The 20,087-nt window shown below is 39.0% G+C and overlaps 1 protein-coding gene across 1 annotated transcript in view; it reads left to right on the plus strand.

Annotated features, from left to right (window-relative positions):
* The window catches only part of arhgap35a (Rho GTPase activating protein 35a), a 144,848-nt gene that overhangs the window by 80,785 nt on the left and 43,976 nt on the right, over positions 1–20,087 (plus strand). The window contains exon 2 of the mRNA XM_056473817.1: positions 14,983–19,146. Within this exon, the coding sequence (XP_056329792.1) occupies positions 15,409–19,146 (3,738 nt within the window). The 5' untranslated portion in view covers positions 14,983–15,408. The remainder of the gene's footprint in view (positions 1–14,982; positions 19,147–20,087) is intronic.

Raw genomic sequence — 20,087 nt, forward strand, 5'->3', positions numbered from 1 at the left:
ATTTATAGGGTCACACCCTTATTTGTGGGTCATTTGCATCGCGCTACTTGCATTGCATTTGCATTGCCTTACACAATTAACATTACATATATTTCTATATGATGTATAAGTAGTCAAAACAAATGACAACAACACAGTATTGCTTCTTTTTCTGTAACAACAGCACCGCGGATAACAGTAAATCTAATTATTATTTTTATTATTAGTATTAGTATTATTATTTATTTATTACTGTTTGATTAATTTTATTTTCTTAATTTTTAATAGTTTTTTTAAATCTTATTTTGTGTTAAAATTCCAATCTTCTCAAATCTCTTAATTTTTTAAACACAAAATAAGATGAAAAAATAAACAAATTAGAAATCAATAATTAATAATATAATTAATTTCTTGTGGAAAACCTGATGCGGCCCAGCCTCAGCCAGGCTCTGCCTCCAGCGGCCCCCAGGTAAATGGAGTTTGAGATCCCTGCGCTTGACCTTTCTGACAAGGTATTCTGAAAGTATGTTGTGGGACTCCTATACAATAGTTATTATTAAGGATTATAGATAAGGAAGTTTAGCGGGGGGGGGGGGGTTTAATAGTTTTTTTAAGCACATGTGGTAAAACACGAATGCAGTATTAAAACATATGGTTGTTTGTTGTAAAAATTTGTAATAATGACAAAAAATACTCATTTGTTTGTTTTTTGTGCCCCTTGGTTTCGAGCGTGGTCTTGAAAAACCTTCGTTTCAAGGGCTATCTAGCCCTTCCCCTTAGTCCTACATCTTCAAGTTAAAGAGAATTGGGACACCTCTACCCCTTCATGTGAATGCGCAAAACGAGGGGTAAGGGGAAGGGCTAAGGGCTAGAATTGGGATTGGGCCTTAGTCACTGCCATTATGGTTCCAGGCACTTTTCACGACTGTCATAAAAATAGAAGTGGCATCAGTTATTCATTCATACAGATATTTTTTGCTTTGCTCCTAAAAGCACTCATGAGTCACACCTGTGATTGAATACAGTTGTAAATCCCAAAGACCGACTGTGTGAATGTGACCATAGAAATGTAGGATTTCCCGCTCAAAGCTTGCACACAGTGGGTCTTGTCATTTCTTTTTACTAGAGTTAAAATCCAGCAGTGCAATAGCATATTTCTTGCCCACAAAAAACAAGATATTTTAATGTTGTAGTTTCATTTGAAGGTACCAGACTGGTTAATAAGCAAGTATGTGTGCGCGTGCATGTGTGTGTTAGAGACTTTGACACGCTCTATCATTGCAAGAGCAGATGGTACATTTATAAGTGTAGCGTATGTGTGCAAGAACCATCTGTTTGAAAGAAAGTAACCCTTCTGTGCTGGTGTCCCATAGGTTATGCTATTTACATATAACACATGCTTGCTTTAAACACTTAAAATATAGCATAGCACATAAACACACAGGGTTCCCACAGTTACAACCCTCTCAGAAATATCAGGATGTTTAAAGGCCTGGAAAAGTGATGAATCATTGAACTTAATACCTTATAATGTATGAAGTCATGGAGACTTGCAGAAATTAGCTAATTGGCCTTTTTGTCTATGAATTGGTCAAATCCAATTCCCTATCCAATTTCTTGGCTTTGACAGTTTGAATTGTTCTTTAAATTCTTACACAGTAATAATTAACAACTAGAGGTAGTGGAGAAGTTAAGGAAGTTCATTAGTTAAGACTTTGAACTCTGGACCAGGTTCCATCAAATTTAATTCGGATTATTTATTTAGTTGTTAATAGTTCTTTCTTTTAAAAAAAATCTAGATTCCCTTTAGTAAAATATCTGTGTTTGGTTTCTGGTTTGCGAGGATTTTCAAGGCTTGGTCGACACTCTTTGTACCTCCAACTCCCAACACCTGTACCTTAGCGCAATTAACTAGCCAATTAGTCTGTAAATCTCTGCTGTTAGTGGAATAGATTGGCAGCTGGGAAGGGAGTGTTCGGCCCTAAAGGAAAGAGGCATTGTGTAATTATAATTGCCTCTTTGTGTGAAAATCGTGTGTACATTTACATCTGCCTGTTTATGTGAGTGTTGAGGGTGTGTCTGTACACATTATAGTGTTTGAATGCATAGCATCTTACTGTAGTGTAGTGTTATTATTAAAATCACCTCCCAAAAAGATTGTTTGTTGATGGTAGTCTAGCTTAGAGTTGTCAAAGTACCATCTTCGGTACTGATTGGTATTGAAATTTTAAAAAATGTAGTTGAAGTCAGAACTATTAGCCCCCCTTTGATTTATTTTATTTTATTTATTTATTTTTTTTTATATTTTCTCTTTGATATTTTCTATTTTAAATATTTCCCAAATTATGTTTAACAGAGCAAGGAAATTCACAGTATGTCTGATAATATTTTTTCTTCTAGAGAAAGTCTTATTTGTTTTATTTCAGCTAGAATAAAAGCAGTTTTTAATTTAAAAAAAAAAAGATTTTAATGTCAAAATTATTAGTCTCTTTAATATATATATATTTATTTTCAATAGTCTACAGAACAAACCATTGTTATACAATAACTTACCTAATTACCCTAACCTGCCTAGTTAACCTAATTAATCTAGTTGAGCCTTTAAATGTCATTTTAAGCTGTATAAAAGTGTCTTGAAAAATATCTAGTAAAATATTATTTACTGTCATCATGGCAAAGATAAAATAAATCAGTTATTAGAAATGAGTTATTAAAACTATTATGTTTAGAAATGTGTTGAAAAAATCTTCTCTCCCTTAAACAGAAATTGGGGATAAAAATAAACAGGGGGCTAACAATTCAGGGGGCTAATGATTCTGACTTCAACTGTAGCTGCATCCCAAATGGCACACTGTACACTATTCTCTTATCCACTATGTACTTATGCACTTACACACTCAAAAGCATAGTACATGTATGTAGTGTTGTCCCAAATGGAACACAATTTTTTTTTTACTAAGAGGAAATTCAAACCGTTTCCCAGATGACATTTGTCGGTTGCCAAATTAGTGAAATAAATGACCAAACTACCAAATAATTCCTGCCATGAGTATAACTGCACCATCGGGAGGCGGTATAATCGCTATCGTAGGAGAATTTTGCTTTCACAATACAAAATAAATAGTTATCCTACATGTGCGCCTGAGAGCTCCGCCCCCTTTGGCTACGTGAGCAAAGCATGAAGTGCGTGAAGTGTTTAACATTCCACACTTCATCTTACCGGTTGAATAAGTGCACTTACTATTTTTAGAGTTTTCAGTGTAAACGCACTACTTACACTATTTATAGTATACCAATGGCGTAGAATAGTGCATAAGTCTGCGATTTGGCACACACCCTGTCTGTTGCCAGCTAACATTTAAGCACTCTTGAGCAGGTTCTTATGCACTGCTGATTGGCTTTTGTGTCACATGCTCAACAGATATGACTGTGATTGATTTTTCATCATCACCTTATCTGTGTAAAGCACTTGTAAATGATTATTGTAGCCAATCACAGTCATATTTGTTGATCGTGTGAACACAATGGACGATCAGAGGCAGGGCTTGAAGTTAAGCTTTATTTTTGGTAGCACAGGTGCTCCTAACTTCAAAAATGTAGACGCACTAGACAAAATTTAGTCGCACCCACTAAAAATTATGAGCACTGTTATTACACGTTTTATATTTACAGATTGATTGCATTTGAAATCAACACTAATGACAAACTAACAAACAAAAATCTGCATGCGCTCACCGGCCCTGCACACACTGCTTGACGTGAATGAGATGCACAGAGTTAATGATAATAACTGTGCTGTTCTCAAAGGTAGTGTCTGATATTGCACAGATGCTATTGACATTTAACTTATCATTTGCATACGTCATCTTAATAGCAATAACTATGAGCTGCAATATTAGTTTAATCTCAGTGAATGCAAGCTCTTTTGCAATGTGAACGCTGAGCCAGACAACATCGTACAGATTGAATGATTGGTTAAATAACGTTAGAACATCTCGTGCTTACAATGTGTAGATGTAGCAAACACTGTTACCTGAAGACTCCGTCCCACCGGATTTACAGTGAATGCTTTAGACATTTTCATAGCGGACTTTAACCACTGGAACTCTTTCACCCACTCTTCAAAAAGTGTAAATGCTGGATAAGTGTAAATGCTAATAAGATGTGCCATTATTTGTAACTTTAGGTGGTTTCTATAACAAAATCTGTCAGTGTCAGTTTTCATTCTCTCATCTTCAGCACTCTCATCTTGTAGCTCCCTGTCATCTGAACTGAGTGATTGACAGCTGATGTTAACAATCCATTCGCATTCTGTTCTAGTGCAGTGAGGCAATAAGAAGAGATTGAAGGCAGGGCAAGCATTTCGAGCTTCGTTTACTGGAGCAAGTTGACATAACAACTGTTTTAAACAATTCCTGAGCAGTGCGTTTGCTGTTTTTAGGTGCAAAGACAGACACCATCCTGTATATTTAGCTTCAGCACTGGAAGACTCTAGTAAGAGCTTGATTAGCTGGTTCAGGTGTTTGTGTTTGATAGATCCTGACTGATCACTCCTGGCCTTAAGGGGATACTCACATTGCCAGAAATGACACAAATGGGTGGGTTATTATTTTTTAATTGAGAGCTGGTGATTTAAGATATCAATTACAATGTATTGCTGTCAACTTGTGATCCTGATGACTTTGTTTGTTTGAATGGATTCGATACAGTTTTTAACACACTGTGATCAAGTTGGATATCGCAGTGGCGTTAGAATAAACACAAACAGCAGCAAAATTGGTAGCGAACTGTACAGCAAACTAGCAACCTTGTTTTATTCACTATAATGACACTTGTCCAGCAGACTTAGACAAAGGTTTTGTGTATCTCTTCATTATCTTTGAGGAGAGCCACACAAAAATCTTAAACACCTGCTACAGCATCCAGCTGTGGTCTTTCCAGAGTTTTTTTGGCCTGTTGTCAATTGTTCCAGAAGGTAGGAAGAATAGGAAAGAGTGAAAGCTTATTTGAAGAGTGACTCCATAAGGGTAGAGTTGAATGAAGGTCATCAGTCTTGGTAATGACTGCAGTAGGTTCTGTGGATTGTAGAGGTTGGCCTGGACTGCTGTGTTGGTGTGTGGCTGAATAGAGGGAGCCCCTATCGCTGTCAAACCTGCCACCATGCCTGCTGGTGTGAGGAATTAATAGCTGTCATCATGCGCGGCACCCTGATGAGAAATATTTAGAGCCTTTATCGTGAGAGTGTTGTGGTGTTGGAGAAGAGATACAGCAGCTAACCTCAACTATTTCTTGCCACTCTAGTTTTCCCTCTAAACAGATCATTTGTTTTTTTTTCTGTTTTGTTATTTTGCTTTTGCTCTTCCACCCTCCCTTTCTGACACACACACACACACACTTTTCCTTCTCACTTGCTTGAGCAGACCTCTGTTCCAAGTTTCAGGCTGAGAAAAGCATGTGCGTGTTTTTTCAAGTGAGAGAGAGGAAGCTTTCCTACAGATTGGTCATGATCACAATCTGGCCTCAATGAGAAATCCCCTGCTCGCCCTCTCCACTACAAGTCTGAAATAAAAAAAGGTTTTTATTTTTTTTTATGATATTCCAAGGGGGGTGATTTTTGCTTTGGTTAAACAAGTCAGTAATGGATTTTGACAGTGAAACCAGGCAGTGCTAGGATCTAGGTCAGGAGCTTTATGGTTATGATAGTGCATGAGGTTAACTGTATTTCATCTTGCCTGAAGTGCCAGCTATCCTGGAAATATAAAGATGTAGAGAGTGCTATATTAATCCAGAGTAATCCAGCATGCTTTGCATGCAAACCATTGCTGACCATGGTGATATTTTAATCTCAGAGCGGTGACCTGACAGTTTCTGATGTACATGTGTGAATCATGGGCATGTCTGCATTTGTGTTACAGCAGTGGTGGTCAAAAAACAAGTACTGACATAAGTGAACTGTAATATTTGTTCATCAACCAAGCTAGTTCAGTTCAGACAAGAGGTTTTAAACTGGGTGTGTTCAATAAAGGCAACATTCAAAATGTTCAGCCTCTATGGCTACATCCACTCAAAGCCAGAGCCTTCCCTATTAATTGCTTTGACTCAAATAATATCTGTATTCGTATAAATCCACTCTACCAAAAAGCTTTTTCCTTCTGGACGAAAAACAATACAATCTGGACCTATTCAATACATTTTTTTTTTCTCGATGATACTTGTATTTACATCGCTTACTGTCTCCATGTGGACACGGCCTATGTGTGTAATCCCAGGGATAATGAACCCTTCATTTTTAAAGACTAGAAATTAGACATGATAAACTTGGATAAAAATATCACTGTTTCACAGTATTGTGGTTACTGCTCCAAAATAAGTTATTTTTAAATGCCTGGGTAAAAGTCGACGCCAATAGCCTAGTGGTTAAGTGTGCCAACATATAGCACCATGGTGCTCAGAGCAACCCGAGTTAAATTCTCTGCTCGGGGTCCTTTGCCAGCCCTTCCACTCTCTCTGTTCCCAACAATTTCCTGTGACTTTTCTGCACTACTCTATCCATTAAAAATGTAAAACCCCCTAAAAATAATTATAAAAAAATTTCTGGGTAAAAAACTACAACTTATTTTCCCCCATTGAACAGAATATATTTTATAGTAAGAAACATATAAAATATGTTGGACCAGTAGCTTTTGATTTGGAGTTTCCTTTGCTGCTCGAGGTACTGTTGCCCTAAAACAAACGAAATAAAATAGTTGTGAAAAAACAAACAAATAAACAAACGAAAAACAAAAAAAACTTACATATACTTTACCTTAGGAACGGTATAACAGAAAACTTTGGTGGTTTTAAAACCTTGACTTTTGCAAACCACGGTAAACCTTGAAACCAGTTAATGTCTCATACCTTCTAGCAACCTACCTGTAGACTTAAGTCTGATTTATACTTCTCCGTCGAGTGATCGTTAAGACCCTCAGCGCCTGTTTTCTGTGTAGTCATGCATTAATACTTCTGTGTGCTCTTTGTGTTGCTCTGCAATAACACTTCCAAAATGCTAGCTGGCAGTAGGTTTTTATGTTCCACTGTGTTGAGTTTTTTTACGGGTGTAATTTGTTTAATCTCATTCAGAGGTGGGAACCAGCTGACGTGCAACAACATTAATCATAAGGTAAATGCAAAATAACAGTTTCCATCTAGAGCTGCTTCACGGGATTCGACACTTTTAAACACTTGCTTCGTGTGGCTCTCAGTCCCTCCTTCACTGGTTACAACTACCAAGCCGACCAATCACAGAGCTTGCGCTATGTGTCAGTGCGACGTGTAGTTACATTTTTTGAGATGTGTGCGTCATCGTCAGCCAAGGCGAGGGCTATGCCGGAGCATACTTATGCTCTTTACGCAGAAGTATAAATCAGCCTTAAATTTCAACACACACTTGGCTACTTTAGCGGCACGATTCTGGCTAAAATGAGAATCGTGTTTTTTTTGTTTGTTTTTTTTTGCTCAAAATAAAGATCGCGATTTTTCTCACTATTCTGTAGATGTAAAATTTATTAAGATTGATTATGAGTAGGCCATTATTATTATTTCTCGTATAGTAAAAAACAATAATGATACTGTGTGTAGGTCTGCTATTGGTTAAAATGCTACATTTTGAACAGACTTAAATTTTTTCCTGGTCATTAATGCACAGTAAAGTTATAACATAATACTAATATTCATAATTCTGAAGTCGTATTATTATGTTTGAGACATGCTTGCAATCTGTCATTGACAACATTATTAGACCTTTTTTTCTACTGGTAAAATTAAACATTTGTCATTATCAGTTTCCCTCTTGCATTATATTTAACATTACATAGGCTAGAGTAGTTATACTGACACTGTTAAACATTTATTTTCATGCACAACACACTGTGTTCGCTATGAAAGAAAAAAACTTGTCGTAATCATAACTCTAAAATGCGATATGATTATTTAAATGATGTGCGTGCTTTCGGTTTCATTTTCACTGCTAGTGCCCGTGCGGCTTCCAAATGATCACTCTGTGCCACAAATTGAATGTTATTTACAACTTTGTTACCTGTTATTCGCAGCCTATGCAGGTTCTGTTCACTAAAAGTAGACTTCATTCACAGGCGCGCGGCCGCCCTCTCTGTGGTCACAGCTCCCGGTCAGCTCACATCACGTGTAATTTTGCGGCTGCGAATACATCATTACATCATTCATGAAGACAGAAATTACATTTTTGGGTGAATTATACCTTATAAATGCAGTGTGTTACCCTTTTAACAACATTTGGAGGTGTCCATGTTGCTGAACAACGACTTGTGCGGCTGCCTTTGCTTCTCTCCAGAACTTGAAAACATGATTGGCAGAATCGTAGAAATGCTGGATTAAGATCGTCTAGGGGGTCGAATCGAGATTGTGATCTTTTTCTGATTAATCGTGCAGCTCTATTGGCTACTGTTTCAAGTGAATCCTTCATAGCCGGGTTCAGGTATGTTTCATTAGGGTTGTAGTTAAACTCATCAGGATGGTATCCCTGAGGATTGGTCACCCATTGTTTGGGCATTATAAATGTTGTCAACTATTAAATGTACCTCATGGATTTATTGGTATAACCAACACAGTGAGTATTAGATTGCAGCCAGTACATTTACTTTAGAGAGGACTTATTCATGCCATTTTTTTATTATTTAATTCCTGACAACTTGGTCAGTCTGCCTTAGTCTGCCTTATCAGATCGCCCATTTTAATAGCAGTAGAGCAACACACATAGTTCAGCTTCTATTTTCTGGATATAAGTCTCTCCCCCTCCTTGACCATTCTAGCTGAATATTTTATGTCTTCATTCCCCTTTGTTCATCCCTGAACGACTCTCACTTGCTCTCTCCACTGCAGCATTAGGCTCTCTCTCCAAGCAGGAAGTGTTGTCCGTGCAAAGGCTCTGTTCCTCATTGCTCCAGGCATTGCTCTAATGGAGTCCAGGTCTCGAGAGGGACTGAGAGAGGGATCAGGGGTGGGGGAAACGGATGAGTAGACTATCTGCTCTTACGACCATATTAGTGCTGATACGGTTGGCGGAATATGTTTGCGAGGAGCATCAGTCAAACTAAACTGTGTTTACTCTGCTCCTGCCTTGCATTGTCATCATGGCTAGCTCTGTCTGCTATGATTCTTTTATGAAACGTGGCATTGATGAGGACAGGTTGGAAATAGAATGTGCCAAGGCACCGGCCCTGTGGGATGCCATGTGAATGGCCTCTCATTTTCTATGCTGTGTTGACTTCGGTTTCAGTACAGATAAAATACCAGGAATGCTTTTTCGTACTGATGGCTGGACCTATATTGCTACTCATATTTTTAGTTCTGTGGCATGCCGTTAAGAATAAGATGAGCACAAGCACATTATTTTCACTTAGTAATACTTTCTCGATAATAACAACGTGTTCAATAGCAAACAATACACATCTCTGATTTTCTGGTGTTTAGCAACGTTTTCAATCTTCACTGCTTTTGAAGAGAATATAAAAGACTGATTGATCTGTGAGAGTGTGTAAGTGGATGTTTACAGCTTTTTGGCCTGATTATGTGTGTGACTGTCTGTTTAGACAGGCTTCTTCACAGTAGTTTGACAGGAAACAAATTGTAGTTTTCATTTCTGTTGGTATTAATTATAGTCTGTAAAATTGCTTTTGTCTGCTGCGATTACTTTCCTAAGACTCATTCAGAGTGGCTGCATTGTTGTTCTGTCGTTTGATTGTGATGGCAATGGAGTAATCCATTATGTGAAGCTGATGGGATTTAAACAGTCAAGCAATGTTTTTTATTCATTCTTTGGTTTTTTACATCGATTTGTGTGTTGTCTTAAGGGAATAATTCAACAAAAATGTAACTTTCACAGTTAAGTTACCCACCCTTGGGCCATTAAAGAACTTTTTTTTCCTTCAGTTATTAGCTGAGTCTGTAATTTTGACATTAGAAATAAACTCAATCATACCAGCCAAATCAGTCCCTGTGGCTCCTGATGATAGAATGAGATCTTACAAAACAAAAGAAGTTAGTCTGTGGAAGATATTAAACATTATTTACAATATTATTAACTTTAATCTAGTGTTGTCATGATACTGAAATTTAATACCAATCGGTACTGGATTTTAAAAACATCCATTTCCCATCAACATTTGAGCGCATTCTTAAACAGTGCTGATTTACCATTGTGTTCACATGCTTAACAGTAATTACTGTGATTGGCCGTGAAGGTCATCAGTAGGCCCACACGGAATCTGCGTGCGCAGAATTCCACAGATTTTCCACAGATTTCCGCAGAATTCAGCAGATTTTTAGCCCATCATTAATTCTGTTTATTTATTTGAGTAAATGTGTGTAAATCTATATTTATTCAGTTTTTTTATTAATTACAGTAAAATTATTGACTAATATGAAAATGTTCACCTGATTTATGTACAATGCAGTTTGTACAGTAATATTTTCAGTCTTTTAGTAAATATATTATATGAGAGATTTGCTCTGTTTACCAAATAAAGTGAATCTAATTGGATTTGCATTTTAAACATTAAATAAAAGTTAAAAAGATACTATTTTTTTATTTCACATATTAAGGTTTGTTATAATACTCCCAAAATAATTCCGCAGAAATCCGCAGATTTTTACAAAAATTCTCCGCAGAAATAGCAAAAAACGTCAGCAGATTCCGTGTGGCCCTAGATCAGTTCATCAAATTCACTGCTGTTTACTGAGTGTAACCACAGATACAGCCATGAAGATCAGTCGATTCATTAGCGGATCGCTTGTATGTCAGCTTATAAACAGATCTTCGCAGCTTTAAATTGCTCCAGTGTCCCTGTATCTGTTGTTACACTCAGTAAACAGCAGTGAGTTTGGTAAACTGATGAAAATCACGGTCAATCACAGTCATTTTTTGAGCACGTGAACACAATGGCTAATCAGCGCTGTTTAAGAACAAGTTTAATAGCGCTCAAATGTTTTTAATATTTCAGTACCATTGGTATCAGATTCCAGTATCGTGACAAGACTGTGACAAGGCATTTTTGGATAAACTATCCCTTTAAAAGTGGGCATACAAGTTGTTTTAATGCTTGAGTTTTTGGCTTCATCCAACATTATATATTTTTTCTTAGGCTTGTTTGCATATCAAAGGTCAGGTCAGGGGGCCTTGGTTGAAAAAAAATGTAAAAGGCGTACTGCACAAATGATTTTTTGCTTCTTTTTAAACCGTGTATCCTTATCTGATGCAACACCTAAAGATCAGAAAGAAACAATCCTGCAAAGCTTAACACAGCACATCACTCAGATGGTTCCTCCCTCTGATCCTCTTGGCTCCTGCCTTTTTAACTGTATTATTAGCTTATGTGCAGGTCATGCCCAGGGCTGGTGGAATGTGGCCTTTTTTAACAGTAGCCTAGAGCTCAGAAGAGTTGTAGAGTTTAAACCTTGACAGTCCCTTAAAAGACTAAAACCACCCTTAATGAAGCTTCGGAATGCTGTGATCCCTTATAGCTGCCCCCTCTCATGGTAACCCACAGTTAGGAGCAATTGCGTACTTTGTGCCCTTTTGGCCACATCATGCTGCGTTTGGTTTAGTTAGTGTCCATCTTTCAGATGTTCTTGCGTACACCCACCAACCAGACTCCCATGTCCCTTCTACTCTTCCACTCTTTATATTGGCTATGTATGTGGGCAAGTCCAGGCATATCCTCATCTATTAATGACTGTGTGCCCTGACTCAAAGGGTGAAGTCCTACATACTAGCCTAGCTTTGGCTTGAATAATCATATTGTGTCTTTTTCAGATATGGTGGTACTTCTGCTTTTGTTGTCTGTTATACCATAGCTTAAGCAAAGTGGTTCCCAATTTTTGTAAATTTGTTATGCTTATCTTCAAGATTGCAGTGTATCTCATTTGATATTTTTGTTCTCATTTTGCCCATCAGCTGTTTTATCTTAATGCACTCAATTTTTTTTATCTAGATGCAAAAGGAAGCTCGATTGGAAACCAGTTTGACAGCAAGTGTTTAAAGTTACACATTGATTGGAATTAGGAAGTAATGTAATGTAACAAGACATGGGACAAAAACGTTTTCAAGGTATACCGTGATTTGAAAAACCATCACAGTTTTCTGCCATACTGTTCCTAAGGTGTGAGTTAGATTTAAGTACTAGGACTGCAAGTTGAGCGCCCCCTGCTGGCCTTACCAGCACCACTTCCAACAGCAGCCTAGTATGTCCTGTGGTCACCCATCCAGGCATTGACCAGGCAAGGCCCTGCTTAGCTTCAGTGAGTAATCGTGGCCATATTGCCCTGCAGCCCAGTTAATTTATATTAGTTGATTTTATATAATCTATACTACCATCTGGTCACTTGTTTGTGATGTCTAGGATTTGTTTGTTGCTGCATTAGCTCATCTGGGCTGATTTGGCTCTCGTTCTAGCTGTTGTAAATTTCATCCAGTTCAAACCGATAATAGCATGCTGAACATGCTAAGACAGAGCAGTACATGGAATTACACAGCTGGGACAGATCAAGCAGATGTGGCTCTTATGCTGGCAGTAAAGTGAGTGTTTCAGAGAGCCAGGTCCTGCAGAGCTGAGAAATAATGAACACATCCTTATTTTTACTAATGCCTTCCACAACCAGAAAACATGGCATCACTTGTCATGTTGGTGAGGTAACAGAATGGATGCCCTGAACTAGTTTTCTTTTTAGTCCCAGAAGCTAGAGTCCCCACCTGGTGGTACATATGCATGAGTATCTGTCATTGGCATGTGGGTCATTGAGATCTGTAGCCAGGCAGCTGTCATAGTTGTTTGTTAATGACTTTCTTTTCCTTGAGAACTCTCAAGTGTTTCTCTGCTAGATTTAAACATTTTTCTTACACACTGTTACATCTTGTGAAATTCAATATGGAAACCATTATGGGTGACACTAACAACTACCTGTTCTTGAGCACAATTACATAATTACCTATATAAATTACCCTATATAAATCATATAATGCCTTCCTCATGGCTTTCTAACAGATAACCACCTCTGATAAGCTCAAAATTGGCCTCATGCTTCTGATAGGCCATAAAGGACTACAGAACATTAAAATTGAATTCTCATTGACGAATAAACTGTCACATTGTCTGATGGTGTGATTCTTGGGCACTTGAGAAGTGTAACTGTAGTGGAGTGTATACATCTGAGCGGTTGTGTTAGGCGAGCTTGTCAGCATTTAAGCAAACATTGTGCTGCCACACCCACACAACTACATTGCTCGGTGGCTCTTTACTTTGCTTTTACTATACTGGGGGAGTGGAATGACAAATTCATTCTTGACATTTCAGGTCTTTTCTCTCAGTGAGCTAGCATATCTCACTGTTTTCTCTGTTACAAATGTCCATTGATTGCTGGGTAGCCTTATTGCAGCAAAGCTGAAAATGTGATATGTGCTAGAGTTCACTAGTTTTATCACTGATCCAGCATTGAATGACATGCCAAGGCTCCAACGTTGATACCTTTTTTTACACAGATATGAAAAATGTACATGATTTGGTATTTTAAGAAAGCTGGCCCAGAACGCAGAAGCTATTTCAGCAGAACAAATTTTCCACAGCAGAATCATTACATTTGTTCCAGACTGTGACAGTGACATCTGCAACTGCGGTCATGTGTTACTTGGGATTGCTAGATGTTGTGCTTTAAGAGCTGTTGTCAGCAATTTTACCTAGCTTTGCCTCCCAGGTTGTTCTGCTGTTGTGGGAGACGGAGGTCTGTGGCACCTCTTGTGTAGATCCTGTCTTTGGGGTAGACCCAAGTAATTCCTTCTGTCTAGATGACACCCACTATGGCTGGTTTTGCCGCAACTTATGTTCTTTCATCTAAAAAGACAGCAATGATAATACAAGTAGTTTATAAGGGGGTAGCACGGTTGCACAGTGGGTAGTCTTCACAGCAAGAAAGCTGCTGGTTTGAGTCCTGGCTGGCCAGGATGCCTTTCTGTGTGGAATTTACATGTCCTACCCTTGTTCACTTGGGTTTCCTCTGGTCGCATATTGGAATAGGTTAATTAGTTAATGGTGACAGAAGGGCCATCTGCTGCTCGAACATGTTCAAGATTAATTAGCAGTTCGTTCCACTGTGGCAACCCCTGGTAAAGCAGGCACTAAGCTGAAGAAGAGTGAGTGAGTGATAACTACCATGAGTGTGATTCTTGCTCTTTCATTGTATTCTATAACCACAGCCTTGTCTTGTTTTGTATGTTTTTGCTTTTAGAAGGCTATTGAGGATGAGGTTTTCAAGAAAAGTGATCCTGTGAGCTCTTGTCATCTATTTTCTAGTGGGATCTGTATGCTTATAGGTTTCCACATGCCCTTAGTTAATTTGCTTTCGTATCCATTTGCTTTTACCCTTTAATTTATACATCTTATATTTTCTTTTTAAAACTGTTTCAGAATTTGCTTCATCTTATCACTTTTTGAAATGATAATAGAGCTTCTATTGGAACATCATTTTATAAAAATGTTTTTGAGACTGTGGAAAGCAGCCAGTGTGCAGTGCTTCCTATTAAGGGTCATTTGAGTTTCCCTGGTTGCTCAATTAAAACTGTATCTCTGAAGCACTTATCTCAGCTTTCATCTAACTGTATGTGTGCATGCATGTTTAGGGATTAGAATGTGATTCCTTATAGGGTTGAATCAATATTTTTTTTTTTACTTTGGAATTAAATAAGCCTCTTGTATTTTTGTATTGATGTCTAGGTTATACACATGTACAACAAATAAAATGATGCAGGGGCTGATTGTGCCACAATAATCACACTTATTTGTGATTGTGTCATACAGACCTTAGAGTACTTTCAACTTTTTATTCGTAGTTGAATAAATGTGAAACATTTAGGTCTCCGTATTATTTTACATTGCTCTGTGTAAAGCATTTCTTTTATATTAGATTTTTTAATTGTAATGTTTGCTTTATTTCTTGCAGGGTCAGATCCAGGCTGGGCAGACCTGAAATCTACATTATTTCGATGTCAGAATGTCCCTGAAGAGAGGAGATGGGCTGGAATAATACCACCTGCAATACACCTGCCTAAGGCCACAGGAACTTCACTTCCCCGCCCTCAAACCCCAATCCCTTCTTCCCCTTCTAAACCTCTGCCAAAATTGTGACTGGCCAATTGACTGTGGATTTAAGTTTGATTTGTTTATAATTTAAAGAGATATAAAGAATACATTTGATTATTAAGGGTATTTGACCCACTTGATCCACATGAAAAAAAATCCCTAAAGACATTTCAGGATCTTTAAGAATAAATTATTTTGCCAGGCCAGAAAGCGTTTGGATGGAACATCAGCCCAGCAGCTTTCAAACTGGAGCTTCTGGGAATGGCAAGATGAGTGCTGTTATACGATGATGATGGCAAAAAAGCAAGATGCCCGGGCACCAACCTACAACCTTGTTGTAGTAGGTTTGTCCGGGACTGAAAAGGAAAAGGGGCAATGTGGGGTAGGCAAGTCCTGCCTTTGTAATCGCTTTGTTCGCCCCAGTGCTGATGATTTTTACTTTGACCACACATCTGTTTTAAGCACAAGTGACTTTGGTGGTAGAGTGGTAAACAATGACCACTTCCTCTTTTGGGGTGAAGCGGTACGAATGTTGGAAGAGGGTGCAGAGTGCCGAATGCATGTGGTGGAACAGACAGAGTTTATTGATGACCAAACCTTCCAGCCACATAGAAGTACTGCATTACAGCCCTATATCAAGCGGGCAGCTTCCACCAAGCTGGCCTCTGCTGAGAAGCTCATGTATTTCTGCACAGATCAGCTTGGACTAGAGCAAGACTTTGAGCAGAAACAAATGCCTGAAGGCAAGCTTTTAGCGGATGGATTCTTACTCTGTGTGGATGTGAGCAGGGGTATGAACCGAAATTTTGATGACCAGATGAAGTTTGTGACTAATCTGTATAACCAGCTAGCGAAGACTAAGAAGCCAGTCGTACTGGTGTTGACAAAGTGTGATGAAGGGGTTGAGCGGTACATTAAAGACTCTCACACGTTTGCCTTGGCCAAGAAGAATTTGCAGGTTGTTGAGAGCTCAGCACGCTCTAATGTTAATGTTGACCTTGCCTTCATTACCTTGGTGCAGTTGATAGATAAGAGTAGAGGGAAGCCTAAGATCATTCCTTACTTTGAAGCCCTCAAGCAGCAAAGTCAACAGATAGCTACCGCTAAGGACCGTTATGAGTGGCTGGTAAGCCGCATTGTGAAGAACCATAATGAAACATGGCCCAACACCAACCGTAGAATGCAAACATCCCCTGAATACAAAGACTATGTCTTCCTTGAGGGTACTTCAAAAGCCAAGAAATTATTCCAGCAACATGTACACAGACTCAAGCAGGAGCACATAGAAAGGCGGCGCAAAATCTATCTCAGCACACTCCCACAGGCTCTAAACTCCTTGGTCCCAGACCTGGATGAGATTGATCACCTGAGCTGGTCAGGAGTACAGAAAGTTCTTGAAACTAAGCGGGAATTTTCCAACTGGTTTGTTGTGCTAGATGACACACCATGGGAAACTACACCACACATTGACAACATGGAAGATGAACGAATTCCCCAGGATCTTTTGGAAACACCTGTAGCAGAGGGAATATATGAGAGTCACTTGGAACACCTGCACAATGAACGAAAGAGAGCAGAAATGCGATGGGAGTTCAAAGAGAAACTTACCTGCTCACCGTTTGTTACACCTGGCAAACGCTGGGAGGAAGCTCGAAGCTTCATCATGAATGAGGAGTTTTATCAGTGGTTAGATGAGCAGGAATACAATGATATCTATAACAAGTACCAGAAGATTATTACTGACCAAGCCAAAGAGGACTTTCAAGAACTATTACTGGAGTACTCAGAGTTGTTTTATGAGCTTGAAGTTGATGCTAAGCCCAGTAAAGAAAAAATGGGTGCGATCCAAGAGGTTCTTGGAGATGAGCAGCGGTTTAAAGCCCTCCAAAAGCTTCAGGCTGAGAGAGATGCCCTGGTGCTCAAACATATCCATTTTGTCTACCACCCTACTAAAGAAACTTGTCCTAGTAGCCCTCATTGTGTGGATGGCAAAATTGAGCAACACTTAGCCCTTCGTTATCCCACTCGATATTCTTTTGATGGAAGCTCAAAATCACAGTTTGGTGAGGGAAAGGTAGATAGAATTAATCTTGTAATTCTTGGCAAAGATGGACTTGCAAGAGAGTTAGCCAATGAGATCAGAGCACTGTGCACTAATGACGAACGGTACGTGCTAGATGGAAGGACTTATGAGCTGACTCTTCGACCTATAGAGGGAAATGTACGCCTTCCTGTCAACTCCTTCCATACCCCAACTTTTGCCCCACATGGTTGCCTCTGCCTCTACAACTCAAAAGAATCTTTATCCTATGTTGTTGACAGTGTTGAGAAGTTACGAGAATCAACCATAGGCCGAAGGGAGACAAATCTAGTTCAACTTCCCTTGTCTCTTCTGTTGGTCACCAAAAGAGGTGTTGGATCAATTTCTGACATTGGGGGTGAAACAGCACAGACCCTGATTCAACACGGTCAACAAGTGGCTGGCAGATTTCAGTGCAGTTATTTAGAGCCTGCTTCCCCAGGTGTAGGGTATGGTCGCAATATAAATGACAAACACTTAAACCAGATTCTCAGAGGTCTGTTGGAGACAAGGCGACCGTCAGTTAGTCTTGGCAGTAGCTCCCCACCCCTACTGCCTTCACTGGCAGCATTCAGAGACTCTCAGCAAAGCACAGAGGGTGACTTGCGAATTGTAATGTGTCTGATGTGTGGAGATACTTATGATGTTGACCAGCTACTTTCACCATTTTTGCTGCCCCAGCACTGCCGACCCTTATCCAATCTATCCAGTGGAACATCAGTTTTGTTGGATTTGTCCATAGGTGGCCAAAGGCTAAGCATTGATCTTGCTATTCTATCTTACCACTCATCTTTTTCCTTACGTAAAAGCAGATTAGTGCATGGTTACATAGCAGTGTACTCTGCTAAACGGAAGGCATCCATGGAAACCCTTTGTGCCTTCCTTTGTGAAGTCCAGGACATTATTCCAGTGCAGTTGCTTGCTGTGGCAGAGACCCAATCAGAACTTGCAGACTCTGAAGCAGTTCGGGAGCAGCTTGCCCAAGGTGAAGAACTGGCCCATGAAATTGATGCCCGTTTCAGCTCTGTGATCTGTGGGCCTGGTGGGGTGGTGGGAGGCTTGCATCGGATAGACCACTTCCAGCCATTCTTTAAGGAGGTAGTGGAGAAGAAAACCATAGTAGAAGCAACACATATGTATGACAATGTTGCAGAGAATGTCACCAATGAGAATGTTTCTTCACCTCGATGTGGCTCTCCAAGTATCACATTACTGGACTCTGAGGATGACATTGAGCCCTCCCCACCTTATCCCACTTCAAGGAATGATGACACTTCGACCCGTGGTGGTTTCAAGCTCCCAGATTTTGAGGGTGAGTCCTTCTCCCTTATCTCTGAGATTACAAATTTGGAAAACAAGATAAACAGCAAAGTTCCACCTCAGGTGCGGCCAAAGCCCAATGTTACCTTTGACATTCCCAAAACCCCAAACAGCAGTTTGTACACAGATTTGGCACTACATGGATCTAACAGACGATCATTGCCATCAGTCACCTGGCCTGAAGCTGGCTATGATCCATCTGACTATGCTGAGCCCATGGATGCAGTAGCAAAGCCTCGTCCCACAGAGGAGGAAAATATTTATTCTGTACCACATGACAGCACACAAGGCAAGATCATCACTATTCGCAATGCAAACAAAAGTCATTCTAATGGTGCTGGAAATGGATCAGATAGTGAGGCCGATAGCAGTTCATTAGAGCGCAGACGAAAACTGTCTGCTCTTGGAGTTAAACCTCGGCTGTATCGTGATCGCTCCAAACGACTTGGAAAGTTTAGCAGCTTCCGCACAAGCTTCATTGGGAGTGATGATGAGCTTGGGGGTACACCTAAGGCTAAAGAGGATGAGCTTGGTGCACAGAAAGGAGATACTTCTTTAAATGAAGAAGGCGAAGACCCAAAGAAGAGGAATATACTGAGAAGCCTGGGTCGAAGAACTACTAAGGTAATATTTTATGGTTATTTTATATATTTATGTACATTACCATACTTCATTATCTCAAATATTGAAAGACATACAGTTTAACTTTGTGAAAACTGTTATTTTTGATGTGATGCATTATCATTCATATTTTACAAAAGCAACACTACAGTATGATTTTTCTCAAGTTTTCTGTTGATTATATGATATGAAAAAGTAAGTTTAAACCCAGCCGGTTTACATTTATCATAATGATTGGTATGTTTGGACTCATGTTGTGCCAACGGATGATTTGATTGATTTTTAATTTTGTGTTTAGATGTAAAATCATGCAGTTTGATTTGAACAATTTGGGTGTCAAACCATTAATACAATATGTACATTAGTATCTCTGACATTTATACACAGAGAGAGAGAGAGAGAGAGAGAGAGAGAGAGAGAGAGAGAGAGAGAGAGAGACTGCTGTAAGTGTGTTCAAATATGTACATCAAATATGTAGCATATCTCTCTAAATTATAGATGATGATATGATAAATGACTTAAGAAAACGATCCAAACAGAAGAAAATGGTTTATAAAAAGACAGAAATTCCCCTATAAAAATTTTTTATGAGCTCACAACGCATACTTGACCTGTTAATGTTCTGAGAAAGGCATATTCTTCACAACCCTTTAAAATCGACTGTTCAGGTTATACAGTTTGTATTGTTTAAATAGTTATATTCTCTGACAGATTACTTCACACAAATTGTATTTTGTCTATCAAATGTAGAGATAAGGTGGTATGGTTTATTTCTTTTGTTGCACTTTCTCTGTATTTAGCTTCATCTAGGATTAGAAAAGGTATTTGAACCATGTTCAAATGCAAATTAGAGACTTTGGGCTGTAGCTTGATTGGCTGATTTATTTAAAATAATGTTCTATTTAATTGTGTTTAATGGGTGTGTTGCATTTATGCAGTGACTT

Source organism: Danio aesculapii, chromosome 15 (genome assembly GCF_903798145.1).
Source record: "Danio aesculapii chromosome 15, fDanAes4.1, whole genome shotgun sequence".
Classification (NCBI taxonomy): Eukaryota; Metazoa; Chordata; class Actinopteri; order Cypriniformes; family Danionidae; genus Danio; species Danio aesculapii.